This window comes from Varanus komodoensis, unplaced genomic scaffold (assembly GCF_004798865.1).
Source record: "Varanus komodoensis strain SLA01 unplaced genomic scaffold, ASM479886v1 scaffold34_1, whole genome shotgun sequence".
In the NCBI taxonomy this organism is placed as follows: Eukaryota; Metazoa; Chordata; class Lepidosauria; order Squamata; family Varanidae; genus Varanus; species Varanus komodoensis.
In genome coordinates, this window is record NW_025335854.1 from 4,912,562 (window position 1) to 4,930,720 (window position 18,159).

The 18,159-nt window shown below is 44.0% G+C and overlaps 1 protein-coding gene across 2 annotated transcripts in view; it reads left to right on the plus strand.

Annotated features, from left to right (window-relative positions):
- NIBAN1 (niban apoptosis regulator 1) overlaps positions 1 to 16,788 on the plus strand; it is a 72,172-nt gene extending 55,384 nt beyond the window's left edge. For both annotated transcript variants that reach the window (XM_044439199.1, XM_044439200.1), the window contains exons 9-14: positions 1,396 to 1,583; positions 3,344 to 3,505; positions 4,125 to 4,235; positions 6,258 to 6,365; positions 8,981 to 9,092; positions 10,342 to 16,788. In XM_044439199.1, the coding sequence (XP_044295134.1) occupies positions 1,396 to 1,583; positions 3,344 to 3,505; positions 4,125 to 4,235; positions 6,258 to 6,365; positions 8,981 to 9,092; positions 10,342 to 11,714 (2,054 nt within the window). In that variant the 3' untranslated portion in view covers positions 11,715 to 16,788. The remainder of the gene's footprint in view (positions 1 to 1,395; positions 1,584 to 3,343; positions 3,506 to 4,124; positions 4,236 to 6,257; positions 6,366 to 8,980; positions 9,093 to 10,341) is intronic.
- Positions 16,789 to 18,159: the final 1,371 nt, after the last annotated feature.

Below are 18,159 nucleotides of genomic sequence, written 5' to 3' on the forward strand. Positions count from 1 at the left end.
GCTTTTATATTTATTTTAAAAATACATGCACTTTTGTACACATATTTCCATCAAATATTCACATTTCTGTGCACAGTTTTTATTTGCAAATCACAAGTGTGCAAGGTTTGGGAGATTATGGATTTGGCATTTGCATTCTGGTTCCTGAAGTGCAAATGAGGAAAGTCTGCATTAAAATGTGAATCCATCACATCTCTAGTTAGGATGGGTCAGGTTTACAGGGGAGCCTGGTGTGTGTTCAACGTACAGTGGCACCTTGGCTCACGAACTTAATCCGTTCCACGACTCTGGTTGTGGCCCAAATTGGTTGTGACCCAAGTCAAATTTCCCCATAAGGTTCAGTGTAAATAAGGTTAATCCGTTCTGTGACTATTTTTTTTAATCAGAAAAAATGAAACAAAGTGAAAAAGAACAACAAAGTAACAAAGTTCTGTACAATATAGTGGAGAGCACTAACCTAGGTGGGGGGGAGGTTATTGTTTGGAGGGAGAGTCCCCCTCCATAAGGACATTGGGGGGATCTCTTTCAGGGGTTTCCTCTCTTCTTTGTCTCTTAGCTGCAGGGTCAATTTTGGTGAAAAATCTGTCTATAGTCACTTGTTTCTTCCTGCGCTGCATAACCCTCCGGAAATGAGAGACCACGTTATCTTTCATCAGATTCAACCCTCTGTTCGTTGCAGTTATGTTGGGGTGGTGCTTCTCAAAGAAACCCTGGCACGGGAGTGCTCCTGCAGGAAAGACGGGCGCAATCTCGGCCATCTCCCCCCACCCCAACCAGCACGATCGCAACCATCTCCCCGTCCCCCGAGTGGGGCACGGTCGCGATTGCAGTTGCGTCCGTGCAGGGAAGACGTGTGTGATCACGGGCGCGCTCCTGCAGGAAAGATGGGCGCAGCACAGCCACCATCACACACGTCTTCCCTACACGAGCGCAACTGCGATCGCGGCCATCTCCCCACTCGGGGGCGGGGGGTGGGGAGATGGCTGTGATCTTGGTCGCCACCCAATGCGGAGTTCATGACCCACGTCAAAATTTTCATGAAATTTTTGTTCACGGCCCGATTTGTCCATGAACCAAGGCGTTTGTGAGCTAAGGTACCACTGTATTAGTGTGCTTGTACTCATCCTTTGCTCAGATGCATAAGTATCCACCGCTCACATGGTATAGGAGGATCTGAATTGAGAGCCTAGCTTTTCAACTGTACTTCAGACTACGTTCTTGTACTTTATCCTACCTAATTGAATTGGAAGCCATGTAGCATTGAACAGCCCATATAGCTTTATGTGCTCCTCACCACAGGTGTAGATAGGTAAAAGTTTTGGTACTGCTTTCAGTAAATGATGCTGGTCGATTTTGATGTAGCCCATCTAATTCACGAGTGTCTTAAATTTTCAGCAAATATATCTGAGCCGGTCCACATATGCTGTGGCGAAAGTATCCAGCCCTTCCTAGCTTCCATTCTGGAGGAACTTATGGGCCCAGTGAGCTCTGGGTTCAGTGAAGTCCGTTCGCTTTTTGAAAAGGAGGTCAGTGCAATCAGCCAGAACTTTCAAGCAACGAATGACATCACAAAGCTGAAAGAGGTAAGACTGCAATGCAGTTTCCCATTTATATGGATAGAATATGTGCTGGTGAGCACACTGTTCTGGAACATAGTCTGCCTCCATCTTGATCAGTTGTCGATTTCCCAGCTAGGCTGAAAACTCATGATCTGTCCTTTGACAAGTCATTGGCTGCATTCACTCAACACCATAAGCAACTCTGCATAGCTACTGTTGTTTCTGTTTTTTTACCATGGTCTACCTGACAGGGAATCAGGTGGTTTCTACGTTACCATGGTTTCCATCTTCCCCATTCAGCCCTCCCACTCTTGGCACATATCCCATCAGCTACTGTGCCTGAGATCCAGGTCCAAGGTGCCTCACCCCCTGCCTAGGTCCTCACTGGTCCACACATAGAGCTGCCCCGAGGCTTCGGCGAATGGGGCGGCATAGAAATAATTAAATTAAATTAAATTAAAATAAATTAAAATAAAATAAAAGAGACTGAATGGCTGGAGTGGCTCCTGCAGAGGTTCCAGGGGATTCCATGGTAGTTGTATACCCGGGCCATGGAAACCATGATCATGGCTTCAGTCAACATGGCAAGCTATCATGGTAGAGAGAAACCATAGAACAAACCATTGCTTCTTGTCATGGTCTCTAAAGACCAAACTTAGCAAGGCAAAATTCCTTGCTAAGGAATGGGTTTAGACAACATGACAGACCAACAGTGGTATAAAACCGTGACGGCTTGTTGCTTTGACTGAACCCAACATTATGTCTTGGATTCAGTCATCAGCTCGTTATCACCTAATAACAAATATTTGCAGGGCTGTCTCACAGGATCGTTTTAAGAATTAATAAGAAGATGTCACTATCTGCTTACGACACAGGGTTAGAAAGCTCACTATATTATTTAAGCAATAACTGGCCTCTGCTAGTTGGGAAGAGTTCAGAAGCCACAGATTTGCATGAAAAAGCTATCTGGCAAAAGGCAGTGGCCTGCAGCCACGGCGATTATCGCCCTGGGAACCCTCCCGTAGCACTCAGCTGCTTCAACCAGGCTTGTCCGCTTTGTGATATCAAGTCAGTATCAACTTGGTGAAGCTGATAATGGATCAGCCATGTGACTCCATGGGGCTGCCTTCCACAAAAAATCCAACCATGTTTCCCTTTTCTTTTGCTAGCCGACAGGCCATTCCTCACCACGGAGTTCCCAGGCCTCGAGTTCTTTACTGTTCTTTACTGTTAAGACATAGTACTCTGGTTTGCACATAACACCAATCTATGGCATGATTTGTTGAATTTTGGGTTGCATTAAATGAACACAGCTGTGCTAACAAACCAAAGTTTGTTAACCACAAATAACCCAGAATGAGAACCCAGGGTTTCTGGGTTGTAAACTCTGGGTTGATTAAAACATGGCTTGCTGTTATATGTGATCCAGACCTGTGGGTTGTTCAGGAATTGTTTTGCAAGGCCACAAAGGTAATAGACAAGAGGGGTCAAAGATCTTGCCACTTCACATGGCCGGACTGCAGTGCTACAAAAGCATTTGGGATACAACGACAGAGCCAACAAAGGAGAAGGGTAAGAGACAACCCAGCAATATAGAAAACAAACCATAGTTGGTTTGACTGTCTATGAGACAAACTCAAGGTAGGGCAACAGGCCATGGGCTAAATAGATAGTGAGTTAGCTTTATGTGGAAACCAGGCCATTCTCAATTTTCAATATGGCAGTATAAATAAAGAAACATCACAACTGAAAACCTGCTTCTTTGCAAATCCATTTTTCGGCAGGACGTGGACCACCTCATGGGTCTACCTTACAACTCTGTAAAGATGGAGCTTTGCTACCAGAAAGTCAACCCTCTTCAGGAGAAGCTCCAGGACCTCAAGAACCGCTTCAAAGTCTATGATGTCGACATGATTATTCAGAGGACACAAAACATAATGCAGGAGGTACCCCCAGAATTTGCATTCAGTTTGACTGTCAGGCCTGTTTTGGTCTCCACGTAAGATTCTAACATTTCCATCTGAAGGCTCCCTAAAGCTTTTGGGAAAGCTCTGGAGCCAGCTGACGCCAAACCAGGAGTTGTCAGCATCCGAGCGTGAAGTACTGGTTGCCCAGGCCATGTTCTTCAGGCCAGTCCATTCCCTGGAGCAGGACCTTAAGCACAGAAAGGACACTGCTCTGTTGAACAGGCAAAGGGGGAAAGCCAAGCTACCTGTACCAGGACATTAGTTCAAAGGCTCCCAGGTTGCCTGCCAGTTGCAGGGGCGAAGATTGTACATTCCTGTTCCATTCTGTGCTTCACGAGAACATTGAAACCCCAGCACAAAGCACCATCAGGTTTCATGCCACCCTTCCTGATTTAAATCACAGGGCCATGGAAGAACCAGTCACAAAAGCAAGCATGCCTGTCATAGGAGGATCAAAAGTCATATTGCTAAGGCACCTTGCAAGGACAGGCATCTTGATATACCGAAATAAGGATGTTAGTGGTTGATAAATTTTTGGTATCTTCTTGGTGATTCCTGGAGTTGTTCAGGCTAATAAATATGACATTGTTTTTTCTAGCTTCTGGAAAATGCAGTCTATACCTTTGAGCAGCTGCTGGATCTAAACCATCCCAGAGACACAGCCAAAATGGCCACAGCCATTGAAAAAGTCAAACTTCGTGTCCTGAAGGTTTGATATTGTTCTTTTTGTCTAATCTAGGGTTTGGTATCCACCATTAATCCAATGAAGGAATTTCTTCCCTGTATTTTTACGACTTAGCCATATTGGAAGACTTATTTGCACTTCTTGGGATTAGGTGTCTGATTCAGTAAATATCTTGCAACAGAACTAGATCTAGAGGAAGGTAACCATGATTCACAAAGTCCTGCCCTTGTGACCTTCGCCCCCTTGTAGCTATTCCAGAACGGCTGTTGCTGCCTTGGATGCAAGAATCTGACATCCTCAACAAGGACAGATAGTGACAGGGATCGTTCTAGACATTGCTGTAGGTTACGCTGAGCCTTTGGCATCCACAGGGACTTAGATTAGTCATGGATACCTTAAGCCCTGTTTGTTTCAGTGGGTTTGCTAGAAGTAGGACTAAGTCTGGAGCCAGTGCAAAGTCTCGAATAATCCCTGTGATTCTGTCATGGCAAAACCGAGAGGATTTTCTGGAAGTATTAAACCTGTCAGAACTGAACGTGCATTTGCAAAACCTTCTAAAACCATCCCACCCTTTACTTTCTGATGAAAAAGAATTATTCCAGTGTCTGCACAGACCTGGTGTGTGTGGCGTTGTTGCAATGTACCACTTAATAGAGATAGACCCATGAATGATAGAATTTACAGCCACTGCTTTGGACTCGTTTTGTTGTACGTGGTGCGTGCATGCAGACAAATTCAAAGCACAAAGCATTGCACGTCTTAAAATTCATACTAAAGGGAAAGGTTTCCCCTTGACGTGAAGTCCAGCCATGCCTGACTCTAGGGGGCGGTGCTCATCTCCGTTTCCTGGCCGAGGGAGCCAGCGCTTGTCCGCAGACAGTCTCCATGGTCATGTGGCCGGCATGACTAAACACCGAGGTGCACGGAACGCTGTTACCTGCCCACCGAAGTGGTACCTGTTTATCTGCTTGCATTTGCATGCTTTCAAACTGCAAGGTTGGCAGGAGCTGGGACGGAGCAACAGGAACTCACCCCGTTGTGCACATTCGAACTGGCAACCTTTCGATCAACCAGCCCAGCAGCCCAGCAGTTTAAACCACTGCACCACCTGCAGTCCCTTAGGGGCATACAAAAAGTGTTGATAACCTAGATTAGTTGAGCAGTGATTCTTTTTTCCTTTCAGTTGTGATTTAACCACAACTTTCCCTAACCTGGCACCCCCAGGTAGCCCCATTATCCCCAGCCCATGCAGACTTTGCTGGTTGGGAGGATGGTATTTGTAGTGTAGCACATTAGGGGGGTGCCAAGTTGGCGAAGACTGACTTCTCAAGTTGTTGGTAAATTCATATCTGAAGGCAGTTTGCTCTTTGAGTCTTCAGCGGTGGGGTGTCCTATTTAAGAACTGCAAATTATTTAATAATTACTCTTAGCAACCAAAATCGTTGTTGTTGTGTGCTGTCAATTCATCTCTGATTTATGGCAACCCCATGTATGAGAACCTCCAAAATGGCCTGCCCTTCACCGCCAGCTCTGCTCAGCTCTTGTAAATTCAAGGGTGTGACTTAGTTTATGGAGTCCATCCATCTCATCCCGTCTCGGGTCTTCCTTTTCGTCTTCTGCCTTCAACTTTCCCTGGCATGAAGGTCTCCTGCAGGGAGTCTGGTCTCCATGATGGGCCCAAAGCAGGGCAGCCTCCACTTTGTCATTTCTGCTTCCAGGGAAAGCTCGGTTTTGATTTGCTCTGGGACTGACTGGCTGGTCTTTCTGTCGGTCCAGCCTATTTGCCAGGCTCTCCTCCAGCACCATGTTTTAAATGCATCAGCTTTCTTCCTGTCAACTTTCTTACTTGGCTACAAGTCATCTTATTCGGTTAAAGCACCATCTTACTTGGTTAAAAGTCATAAGCGTGGGTCACAACAACACTTTAAAACAAAGACAACTTTGCGATGGTTTGGGGCAGGGTTACTTTGTCTCGGTGCAGGAAGGTGGAGGTCTCCAGCACTCCAGGATTTCACAGCTGTTTCTTTATTTCTACAAAACGGACAGCAATTTGACTACGACAGCAGTACTGTCCGGAAGAAGATATTTCAAGATGCTTTGGTCCAGATCTCTTTGCCCACCTTGCAGCGGACACTGGCCTCAAGTTGCAAACTGGTAAGTTTTGACACGGGGATATATTACTTGCAAACACCATGGGGATTTGCATGCTAATGACTGTCGTTGGTTCCCCCCCGCCGGCCCACTCCCTCAAAAAATGGTATTTCAAAGACGGTTGCACTGAAGAGACAATGGATGAGTGCACAGGGACAAGGAAACCATCACCTGGCTCTAGGCTTAGATCTCGCCATAAACACCTCAAAATTAGTGGTATTTGCATTGGGTTAGTCATGACTAATTTAAGTCCTGTTGACTTTGGCCAGTCTAGTGCAAGTATGACTAAGCCTGGATCCAACCCTTTGCAGTTCCAGAAAGCATGTATTTCTTTCCCACTGCTGAAGCCAAGGCTCTGACCCATTCTCAAATAGAGCCATTCGGTCTTTTCCTCCTCTTTCTTCTTCTGTACGAGTAATTTGCTCTTGTGACTGCTATGAATGCTGACAAGTCATTGCAATTAGAAAAAGGATTGGGGTGGAGAGCAACTGCCCTTCCTTTGTCCAGAGGAACAACAGAGTGCATTGTGGGTAACCTGAATATTGTTTGGCTGAAGGGTAGCCACAAGTTGCAGGCCAGTTTGAGAGATCCCCTGATCCAAAGCAAGTGAGAAAAAGCTCTCCACAATCTAGAGATTTGTTGTATTAAAGGATTAGTATTTTTCTGAATATTTGTTTGGAAATAATTGAGAGTGTTTTGGGTCGTGACAAAGTAGCAGAGAAGCAGGCTCTGAAAATTAGGCTCACCTGCACTGAATGTTCTTCACTGTCCTCCATCTCACCTTTCCAAGGTTGACTTCCAGCAGGATAGGAGATGGCACTATCAATTGCTCTTCCAGGAATAGGACCATTTTGTTGTTCAGTTGCTAAGTCATGTCCGACCCTTCAGAACCTCATGTACAACATTCCTCCAGGCTCTCCTGTCCTCCACCATCCATCAGAGTCCACCCAAGCCCACACCCACCGCCCCAGTGACCCCCTCACCCATAGGTTTAAAGTGGACTTTGTGCAATATTCACACATTACACTAAGCCACCATGTGTTAATTCCCAGTGGGGCTTAGCGGAATGCACCAACAACCATTCTGAGCAGTGGCATCCTCATAACTTGCCATGTTATGTAAACCCAGCTTCGTTAGTTGTTGGAAGGGGCAGACAACCCTTGAATACCCCGTAGCTTGTTGTAAGCTTATTTGAAGGTTGTTGAGCCCATCAAACAATTCACAGCACTGGGTTTGCAGTCTACGGCGCACCGTGACAAGCAAGGCCTTCTGGCATGGTGCAGCAACTCTCCCAGCTAAATCAAGCCTCAGTGTGTTGGGTTGTGCAAACCAGGTCAATGGGTCAAGCCTAAAGACCATTGAACAGGTCTTCCCTTAGCTAATTGCCAAGGGCTGCTTCCCTTATTTTTGCTTGGGTAGAAAAATGCGTCTGCCATTGTGAGTAAAATATAGTTGATAGGTAGCATCCAGTGTGAAGTCCTATGCCGGGAATAGGATGCAAATTAGCAGTGATTAACTTAAGTCCCATTCATTTTGGTGGATCCACTCTCTATCAGACTCACATCGGACACTATCCAGCGTGTTTGGTTTGCCTTAAACTAAATGTGGCTCGGCAAACTAATACATGCCATACTCCTTCACAGAGTGATTTCTGATAGCACAGATCCTTCCAGCAAGAATGTTATGAAATAACATCCCACCTATGGAATGCACTCCCCAGAGAGGTCCGCCTGGCGCCGTCGTTATTTGTTTTTCGGCGCCGGGCTAAGACCTTTTTATTTAAAACTTATTTTAAGTGTTAATTTATTATGGAGGATTTTTTTAAAAAAAAAATAAGCCGAGATGCACCGGGTTTTAATATTTTTAGTGTATAAATTTTTAAATGATTTTGTTTGTTTTTGTTGTGAGCCGCCCCGAGGCTTTGTTGCGATGGCAGCAGCATAGAAATGTTTTAAATAAATAAATAAATAAATAAATAAATAAATAAATAAATAAATAGAGACACTGTAAGAGCAGCTACTTTTGCCAAGGAAGCAGAAAAATGGACAGTAAAGGGAGTGGGAGAATGCACAGCCGGTTGGTTGGTCCAACAACTTTTGCAGACCTCACTCCACCCATATCTTGCTCCTGGGACAGCTAAGCATTCCTTTGAGCTGACCTTGTTTATGATTCTATTTACCGAGCGGCTGTTCTTTCTTTCCTTTTTTATCTCTTCTACTAGCTTCCAGGTCTTTGCTGCCATGTAAAGTGCTGCTCCCTAGACCTTACAGCCTCCCTGTGCCCTCATGCACCCTCCCAGTGATGTTTTTTTTGGTTTACAGTTGGATTGAAATTCCATTCTCAAGTGCTCCGATTATTTTATTTTATTTATTTTTATTTATTTAGAGACTTCTATGCCGCCCCATTCGCCGAAGCCTCGGGGCGGCTCACAACCGTAAATAAACTTCAAAATAGAACAATATAAATTAACAATATAAATTAAGTCGCCCTGGCCAAAGAGTAAAATGAATAAATAATATTAACAATTAAAATAACATTTGAATAAAAAGGTCTTTGCCTGGCGCCTTTATCCTTGGCTGAAAAGCTCTTCTTATTTTCTTCAACTGTGTCTTCCAAAGGTCCTTCAGGAATACGAGCAGTACATCTTCGCTGAGCAAACCAACGTGATACAAGTTGAAAATGTGTACGAAGAGATTCTACTTCAAATGTTGCTCAAGGAAACCTTAAAAGGTAACTTGGCTTCTTGTCACAGATGTAAGAATTGAGTTCCCTCAAGGTAACAGTTTTGTCCAAATCCATTTCATTTAGCCCAGAAAGTCTGGAATTCCACCAAATATTGGGGGATCTTTAAATAATCAATTTAGCTGAAGGGTTCTCAATATGAACATCACTGCCATTGGTTGTTGGGTCTGCCGGTTCAAGACAAACAACCTCAATGGGCTTTGAGAATCCTGGTGGAGGGGGAGACGTAGCTCCTGATGCCATCGAACTCATATTCCTTTCCCATGTTGGTTCAGTGTCCAAGAAGCAGGATTGGGACATGCTGTTTTGCCACCTGAAGCAAAACACACTTGAGCCACAGAACCATCCCTCCTCCGCCATCGTGGTTCAACCCTCTCTTCTCCTCTGCTGTTGCTGTTTTGCATCCCTGTTTGTGCCAGCCCAGCCTGGAGAGCCCACAGGCTTTTCTGTGGTGCAGCACCTTTCTGAGCTAGGGCTGGTACAGGCATGGAGGGAAGGTCGCGTGCTGGCAGCGGTGGGGAGGGCTGGACTCACAGGACAGTTGAGTGGGAAGAAGCCAGGAAGGCCGTCGAGCCCAACCCTTCTCAGTGCACGTTGAAGCATCCCTGACAGAGGACTGGCCAGATGCCTCTTGAATGCCAGATGCCAGTGTGGGAGAGCCCACTACCTCCCTAGATCATGGGTTCCATTGCCATACTTTTCTAACCGTCAGGAAGTTCTTCCTGATGCCCAGCTGGAATCTGGCTTTCCATAGCTTAAGCCCATTTTTCTGTGCCTGGCACTCTGGCATGATTGAGAAGAGATCTTGGTGCTCCTTTGTGTGACAGCCTTCCAAGTATTTGAAAAGTGCTACCATTTCTCCTCCCATTCTTTTTTCTCAAGCATAACAATGCCCAGTTCTTTCAATCTCCTCACAGGGCTTTGTTTCCAGTCCCCAGATCATCTTTGTTGCCCTCCTCTGAACTGTTTCCGGTTTCTCTGCATCTTTCTTGAAGTGTGGTGCCCAGAACTGGACACGGGACTTGAGATGGGGCCTAACCAGTATCAAATAGAGGAGAACCCAGTTCAGATTCAGCCTTGGGCTGAAAGAAATTCAGTACTCCTGTGGTAATCCAGTTACAAAGGGATAATCCTCTCTGTCTAGATTTTGAATGGTTGTGTCCCACTGCCTGTGCTGTCTTTTGTTAACGCTCCCACAGCTGAATCTACTTGTGTCTATGTCTGTCCCTCTCCTTAGTGATAAAAGAGGCTGCCCATCTGAAGAAGCATAACCTCTACGAGGAAATGACCCTGCCTTCTGAAAGTGTGTCCAGTCTGAGTGATCTGAAGACCCCTCTGGGGTCAGCACAAAGCAGCCCTGCCAGGAAGCAAATCACCAGTGTGTCATCGGACACCGCCGCTCAAAGTAGTGAAGTGCCCACAGCAGAAAACAGTGTTCAGGACAAGGCCCATGAGACTAGTAAGCTACTGGACCTCAAAGAAGAAATTTCTGTGTCTGATATGCCAACTGAAGCCAAGGAAGAGGGGATCATTTCTGATCTCCATGGCAATCAGGAATCACCCACGGTGCTACCTGGGGTATTCACAGAAGAGACCACTCCTCAGCCTTCAGATGTAGTGGAAAGTACTTTGGATGGAAGCACGAGAAGAGAAGAGAAGGTACCAGGAGAAGAGGAAAACCGTCCAGTTTGTGGTGATGTGAATGAAATAAGAAACTTGTTGACCCTGACAATGGAAGTGCCAGTAGCTATTCCACCTGAGAATAAAGAAAAGGTTTTACATGAATGTGAGATTTCAGAGGTCCAGGAACATGCAGAGAAAATGGATCAGGAGGACAAAGCAAAGGAACGTCAAGCATGTGAGATGCAGGAGCCCGTGCTCTTTCCACCCAGTGAAAAACCAGATGAAATAAACATAATGAGCATCTCTGAGGAAGCAAGGTACATACCTCACAAAGTTCCTTCTGAGGTGCTGGATCTTTGTCAAACTTCAAGGGAAGAATTGGAGACCCAGACAAGCATGTCCCATGCTGATGTGAGTCCTGATGACCCATCCCAGACAAAGTCACCTGATGGAAATGGACCATCCGGCCAGAGAGAAGCTGGTCCCTCCCTTCTCAAGGTTGGTCTCCCTGATCAGAAGCCACAAGTGGAGCAGCATGCTGAAAGGGAAGCCCTTGATGGTGGGCAAGAAGGTCCTTCTTCCCTTCAGGCTGCCTTAAGGGATGACAATTTCCAAGCAGGCCAAAAGGACAAAGAAGATTCGCCGGAAGCAGAACTCTCCCTTCTGCAGTCAGTCCTGGCGGAAGTGGGTGCTCCATCCTTCTCGGGCCGTTCTGAGGAAATGCAAGAGTCCATTCTGAACATTGCAAATATGACAATCGAGCCGACAGGTCTTCCTGTTTCTGTAGAGGTAAAAGAAAGTGAGGGTAGCCCTCGGCAGCTGTTGGTTAACATGGACTCCACAGCTTTCACCTTTGCTCAGGGGGATGATCCTGGTCAAACAGAGGCATCTCTGTCAAGTGTGGAGGCTGCAAATTCCACAGAAGGAGAAACAGAGAAACAGGAAAATGTGGAGGACAGCTGTCCTCAGTCACAATTTGAGAATTAAAAGGGCTATCTTGTCAATCAAATGCTTTAGCCTTGTAGTCATTACAGGCAGAGTTCTTCAAAATGAGAATGGAGAGAACGAGCCAAACTCTCAAATCCTATTGGAAAGCACTCGTATCTTTTGAATCTGCAGGGGGGGTTTGAGAATTTTGATTTTTTTTATCATCTCTTTCTTCTGCGAGTTACTGCTTCTGGGAACTCATTCAGTCCAGCCACTTGGAGGAGGGTCATCCAAAATTGCTTACCTTCACCAAAGTTGTGAACCCTTGTGCACCTGGTCAATGTTGGAATGACCAAGCTTCTTTTAAAAACTTTGAAATGATTTAAAAACATGAGTCAACCATTTACAATGAACAGCCCATTCATATTGATAAGGGTAGTGTTGATAAGTGGCTAGAATTTAGGCAAAAGGGCTAAAATAGGGAATAATTCAGAGATAATAAAAATTGCACAAAGTATGCTAAGATGACGATAATGGGAAATCTTCCGCGGGAAAGGGCGAAGGGATTTGCTTGTTGAAATTTTGTGCAGCGTAATTGTGCATATCATTTTGACCTTAACAGCTGAATGATCGTTTCTTCTGCAGAAATTTTGACAGGGGAGTGATCTGATTCCACTCCTCTTTTTTGTCGATATTGTTGCTATATTTAAAGCTGCTGGGATAGTTGGAGCAGGTTTCTTTGTCTTATTTTTCTGCACCTTTTGCAGAGCACTTTATACCCATTTTTTTGAATGGAATGACAAATGTTTACAGTGACGTGTGCCTCTGCTTGTTCCAGGATACCTTGGCTAGCTCTAAGAGATAAAAGAAGCAGCAACATCCAATATTCAAAATTCATTATACAACCTGTATACATTAGGCAAACCAAGGGTGTTTGCATATTCCTTACTGTATATAATTTATTCTGATTCTTCGACTCATGGAGAGAAACAAGGAGCAGTGCGGACACATCATCACTTTGAACTTCGCCAGAATCAGGGTCAACTTCTTAATTTGCCTACACATTTTCTCTTGTATTTCCGTAGGTAAAAAAGGCTAAACATTTGCAATTTTTATTTCAGAAAGACAAGGGATAAGGGAAGACCCCTGAATGATCTCAGAATGGGCTTGGGCATTCACAACCCTTCCCCCCTTGCTTATGATTTCATAAGCAGCAGCACATGGAAAGCAAATTTGGACAACTTGTAGGCCAAAATATATGGACAGGCAGAACTCCCTCTCATCTTTCACGATGGGCTGTGTTGGTTAGGACTGATCCTCCAGATGTTTTGCCCTGCAAGTTACCCTACAGGTAAGGGCTGCATCCAACGCTCAGGACTCCTTTTCTGCTCCTTTGTTCTGCCGCCTGATTAACACCATTAGATACAAAACCACAAATGCCTAAATTGCTTCTCTGGGCTGATAGGATGATTCTGCTTTGAAAATCAAGGTGCACCATCAGTCCATCTGCTCAGTGAATCATACGCTGCAACTACATTAAAACTAACACCATTAACATGTTAAACTGTTAGAGTCACACCTGACGGTTCAACCACTGTGCTGCATAGCCTTTAGCCATCAAAGCTTCTTGTCATTCTCTTGTCATTGCAATGCTGTCTGAACAAGGCACCTAAAAATTGTACCAGAAGAATGGCAAAACTCATCACAGCTCTAGCATAGATTGAGAAATGTAAGTGTACACCTCGGCTTACTTTGCAGTGATTCCCCACCAGCAGTATGGCCCAGGCAAAGACGTCAATCCCCTAAATGCATTGGTGGCCATTGAAGAGTGAGAACACCACCAGTTGTAGGGCTGTGGGAGCTTGTGACGTGCTTGCACCAAGGCAGAAGTGTTGGAGCTGCCCTCTGTCCTGTTTCTCGTATACTACGCAGTTGCATCTTGGTTCATCCCAGAGATGATCAGGGCACGCCTGTATATGGGAAGGTAACCCTTCCTTGTTCTTTGGCCTTAGCTTGTGGTACACAGACTAAAAAGCTTGGCCATCACTGCCTTAATTTAAGTGCAGAATCCTAGGCCAGAATCTGATGGAATTAGCTGTAAAGGAGCCTTCTGCAGTGGGCAAATGCATATTGAGGCATGAATAGGTAGTCCCGATATATTAACTTCACGATGTGGCCATTAAAGAGTGGCTTCAGTTGACACTTGCTTCAGAATGCTAGCATATGTTTGAAAGAACATTAAGGACACAGGGCGCAACATTGATTTAACAGCATAGTCCCATTTTGCAAGCCCATCATAAGCCATCTGGCTAAATTTCTGTAGTCCAATAACTTGTAAACAACTTTGCACATCAACTTTGTATACAGTTTTCTTCAGCATGGCAAATAGAAGGATGCCATTAGTGATCAGATTAATTGTGCTACAGTATTGTACACTTAAGATCAAGTATGAAGAATTGGAGAATACCATTGTCTTGAGGGGCCATGGATATGGAGGTCAAAATAATTACAGATGACCATCACAGACATATACTTCTTTGTGTTTGATAACTCAACATCCTATTTTGAGTTCTAAACAGAGTGCTCTGAGTTCTAACAGAAGTCTGAGCTGCACAGAAATGGTTCACTTTTATATTCCTATAAATTTTTTGCAGTTATTGCTATGATGCTCAGCCGTCTTTCCTCTGACATAAACTGGAAGTGTGGAAGAAAAAGAAAAGTATGAACAAAGTCTCCTTTGCAACCTAACTTTAGATTTATTGTGCAATGCTTTCAAAATAATAACTATATGGGATATTGTGACAGTAATGAATTTGAGCAAAACATTTCCTATGAGCTTCTGAACTGAAAGGATTATCTATCGCTAAATTCCTCAATTTTCTACATGTGCAGAGCACAAAGAAGCTTAACGGAGATCTCTTCTTCTTGAAAGTTGTAGAGCAGGAACAATACGTCGAGGGTGGCTTTCCCAACATGCTGTCCTCCGCACGCCTCGGTTGCAAATCTAAGACATGATCCTAATGCAACACAGTAGAGATTCACACCCAGGCTGCCAATGCTGAACAGAAAAGTGCAAATCCTAGTCAGCAATAAACTTCACACTTGCTGCAGTGAGCACTGCTCTTCCCCGCACACAATCATGTTCCCCCAATTTGACAATTGGGAAGAGTTGGGGGAAAGGGAAGGGTCAGCACTGAAATGATGGTTTCTCTTTGCAGCCATAACTTCAGCAATGAATCTAAAGCAGTGCACCTGTGAGACATTTTGTGCAACTCAGAGACTTCTGCTAGGATCCAAAGAACCCATAATCTTTGAACATGCTCGTCCTCATGGCTGTGGATGAAAATCTAAAACTGGTCATTTAGATTTAGGTATGCAGTATCATGAGCAAATGCATTCAAGGGTTTTTTAAAAAAAATCTCAGAAATACTAATTTTAAACATAGTCCCCTTTGCTTCCGAAACCGGAAATCAAAACATAAAGCTTGCCACAAAATGGACTGTACAGATGAAAAGTTGTCTCCTCTGTCCCAGTGTTTCACTGTTTCTTGGAATCTGCACAGACAAGACACATTCTCATTCCAGTACTTTCATGTAATAGTTTCTCTGTACAACCCCTTCACTACCCAGTTAGATTGAACATATACTCCATTTAAGATTAATGAGATAAACAGATGCTTCTTCTGTGTCAGCAGAACGCTAGAAGATTATTTAGATATGTATCTTTGTGAAACGGTTACAAGCATTTGGAGACTCCAAAAAATGACTATGATCACATATTGGAGCATTTGGGCAGAATGACATTACAAGAAACAGCACTGCTGCAAAAAACTGGAGCCTGGTCTTTCCTCCTTTGTGTACTATCTAGCGAAATGTACCTGATTGCTACAGAGCACCCCTTTCATGAAAGCCAACAAATGAAGTCAAGACAAACATGCTTCTTTTATACCCATGAGATCTTCTCCAACACAGCACTCAGTTCAGAGGAAGGAAGATCAATTTTTCTGCATCACCTCTAAACAAACTCTTTTAAACTTGTCTTCCCAAAATAAGGTAACCCTACATCCTAATTTCCCCTCAGTGATAGCAAAAACACATGCTACCAACAGACAATATTGGCTGGTCCATTCCCCTTCATTCCATACTCTCGTACTTGGGCACTCTCAAACGCACAGATGTCCTTTCACCAAACTGTCCCAGGGTCAGTTCTTACCTGCTTCTGGTTGGTTTTCTACTCTCTCGTTAGCCATTCCTTTCTGCCTTTCTTATTCTTCTTACGGGCAACCAGCAGCTGTCTCTTCTGACAGATTTGGCTGGTCTTCAGCTCAGCCTTCCTTACCTGGATGCCCTCAAGATGCTTTGGACAATTCCCATAACCCATCAGAATCGACAGTGGTCAGGGATTGAAGCATTTGTAGACCTTTAGAGAACATCAAGCTAGGGAGCTGTCCACAGGAGGACTGCTGGGGATGGGAAGGGAGAAAGGTGGAGCTGGAGGCTGAAGTGTTGCCACTTTTGTACCACCCATAATTGAAAGGATATTTTAAATTTGGGGGATAGGGAAGTTTTTTAAAATCATCATTTGAACTGGTGAGTGCTGGCAGAAGTATCCAGGTGCACCATGCTGCCAACCCAGACAGAAGCTGTATGAGATAGTACAGAAAGAAGGCAAAATTCATACAACAGTTTTTGTCAGCGACATAGGACCATGCTTTTTACAGTTTTGCTTCCTTGAACTAGAGTTCCAAAGAGTTTTTTCATACTTAAATCCTAACTCTATTTACTTGGAAACAGGTCCCATTGCTTTCGGTTGGGCTTTGAGTAAGTCTGTTGAGGGATGTAGGCTTAAGAAGTCAACTCCTTTGTTTTCCTGTTTTTCTTGTTGGGGGTTTGTTCAGTGTTTGACTAACAGACATCAGATGTTAAGTTTCTCCCCTCATTCTCTTAATATCAAACTAACATAACCAACATACACTAGCTACATATATCAGTAATTGCTTTCTCAAGGGCAGGATGGGCCAGGGGTTATTTAGGATTCTTCATCTGATTAACCAGCTTGAGCAGAGAATTATGAAACACAGTATGTGCTTAACCTTTCTTAAATGCTTGTGCCAAAATAAACACATAATAACCTCTCATTGTGTATTTCTTTGATAGGTGATGTAGTACATATGAGGAATGTATGATATTGTAGATTTTGTCCGTGATATCCTAGGATTTCTAGATTGAGCATTCTACAAAAACCTTCATATTTCTGCAGGGAAAGTAATCACGATCAGGGCAGAGCTGATGTTCAGAACTGATGCCATGTGTTCTGTCCAGAGGTATTTACAAATGTATATACACCTATAGTTATTTGGAGAAAGTAATATGTAATTGGAGTGCACAGTAGTTTTTTTCTGTGCTCTGATTTGAGAAACGGGTTTCTGATTACTAAAGCCATTATCTGTGGTTGGCCAAAAAAAGTTCATACCGTACATATTATGTATTAAATGTCATTGGAGTTGCTCAGGGTGCTTCATATGAAGCGCATTTTGGACTCATTAAAATTACAATCTTGGATTGTGGAAATCTCTGCCAAGTCACAACTGTATCCAAGGTTGACTAATTCATACAATGCACCCTCCATATGGCTCTTTTAGGAATGGTTATGGTGAAGCCAAGTTTGAATTGTCCTTCAGAATTCTACAAAACTGACTTTGGGCTTTACTAAATTTGAGCCATGCTGCATGGCAGCTTCCCCCTATTTGGTACCCTCTGGATATTTTGGACTCCCAGGTTTCCAGATTATGTTGCCTAGGGCTGATAGGAGCTGAAGCTCAAAACTTCTTGAGCACCCCAGATTTGGGAAGGCTGCCCTAAAGAATATCAATACATTCTTTCAGAGTTCGAAGGGAGTCATTCAGGCTATTTCCCATGTGTGAAGCCATTTATGGTAGCGTGTTAACACTGATTATTTGTTGTTGGCATGTGCTGTCATCTTAACTTGATAAATGGATGCCCTCCAGAAGGTCTGGTCTTTGACAGCCCTGCTCAGCCCTTGTAAGCTCAAGGATGTGGCTTTCTTTATGGAGTCAATCCCTCATAGTTGTGTTTCCCTTCTTCTGCTTTCAACTTTCCCTAGTACAATGCTTTTCTCCAGGGAGTCTTGCCTTCTCATGATGTGCCCAAACTGCGACATCTTTGCTTTTGTCATTTTTGTGCCTTGGCAGATGAAACGGCCAATTCCATGGTGCCAATTTCCTACAGTAAATTCTCACACTTTTCAGGATTGCTGTACTGTTCTCTACCCTTGTTTTGATACTGTAATGGCAGATATTGCTGTCACTGTGGTTGAATACATGGATAGGTGGCTTCACACATCATAATTTCCATGCAAAAGGCATACAAGATATATACCCGTTGCTTGGAGCTTATTCTGACTACCTGAATCATTTCTCCATTCAGCTGTCATTCTTAGACAATGTTTCATAGAAATCTGTTTCATCATTTCTCCATAAAGGGAA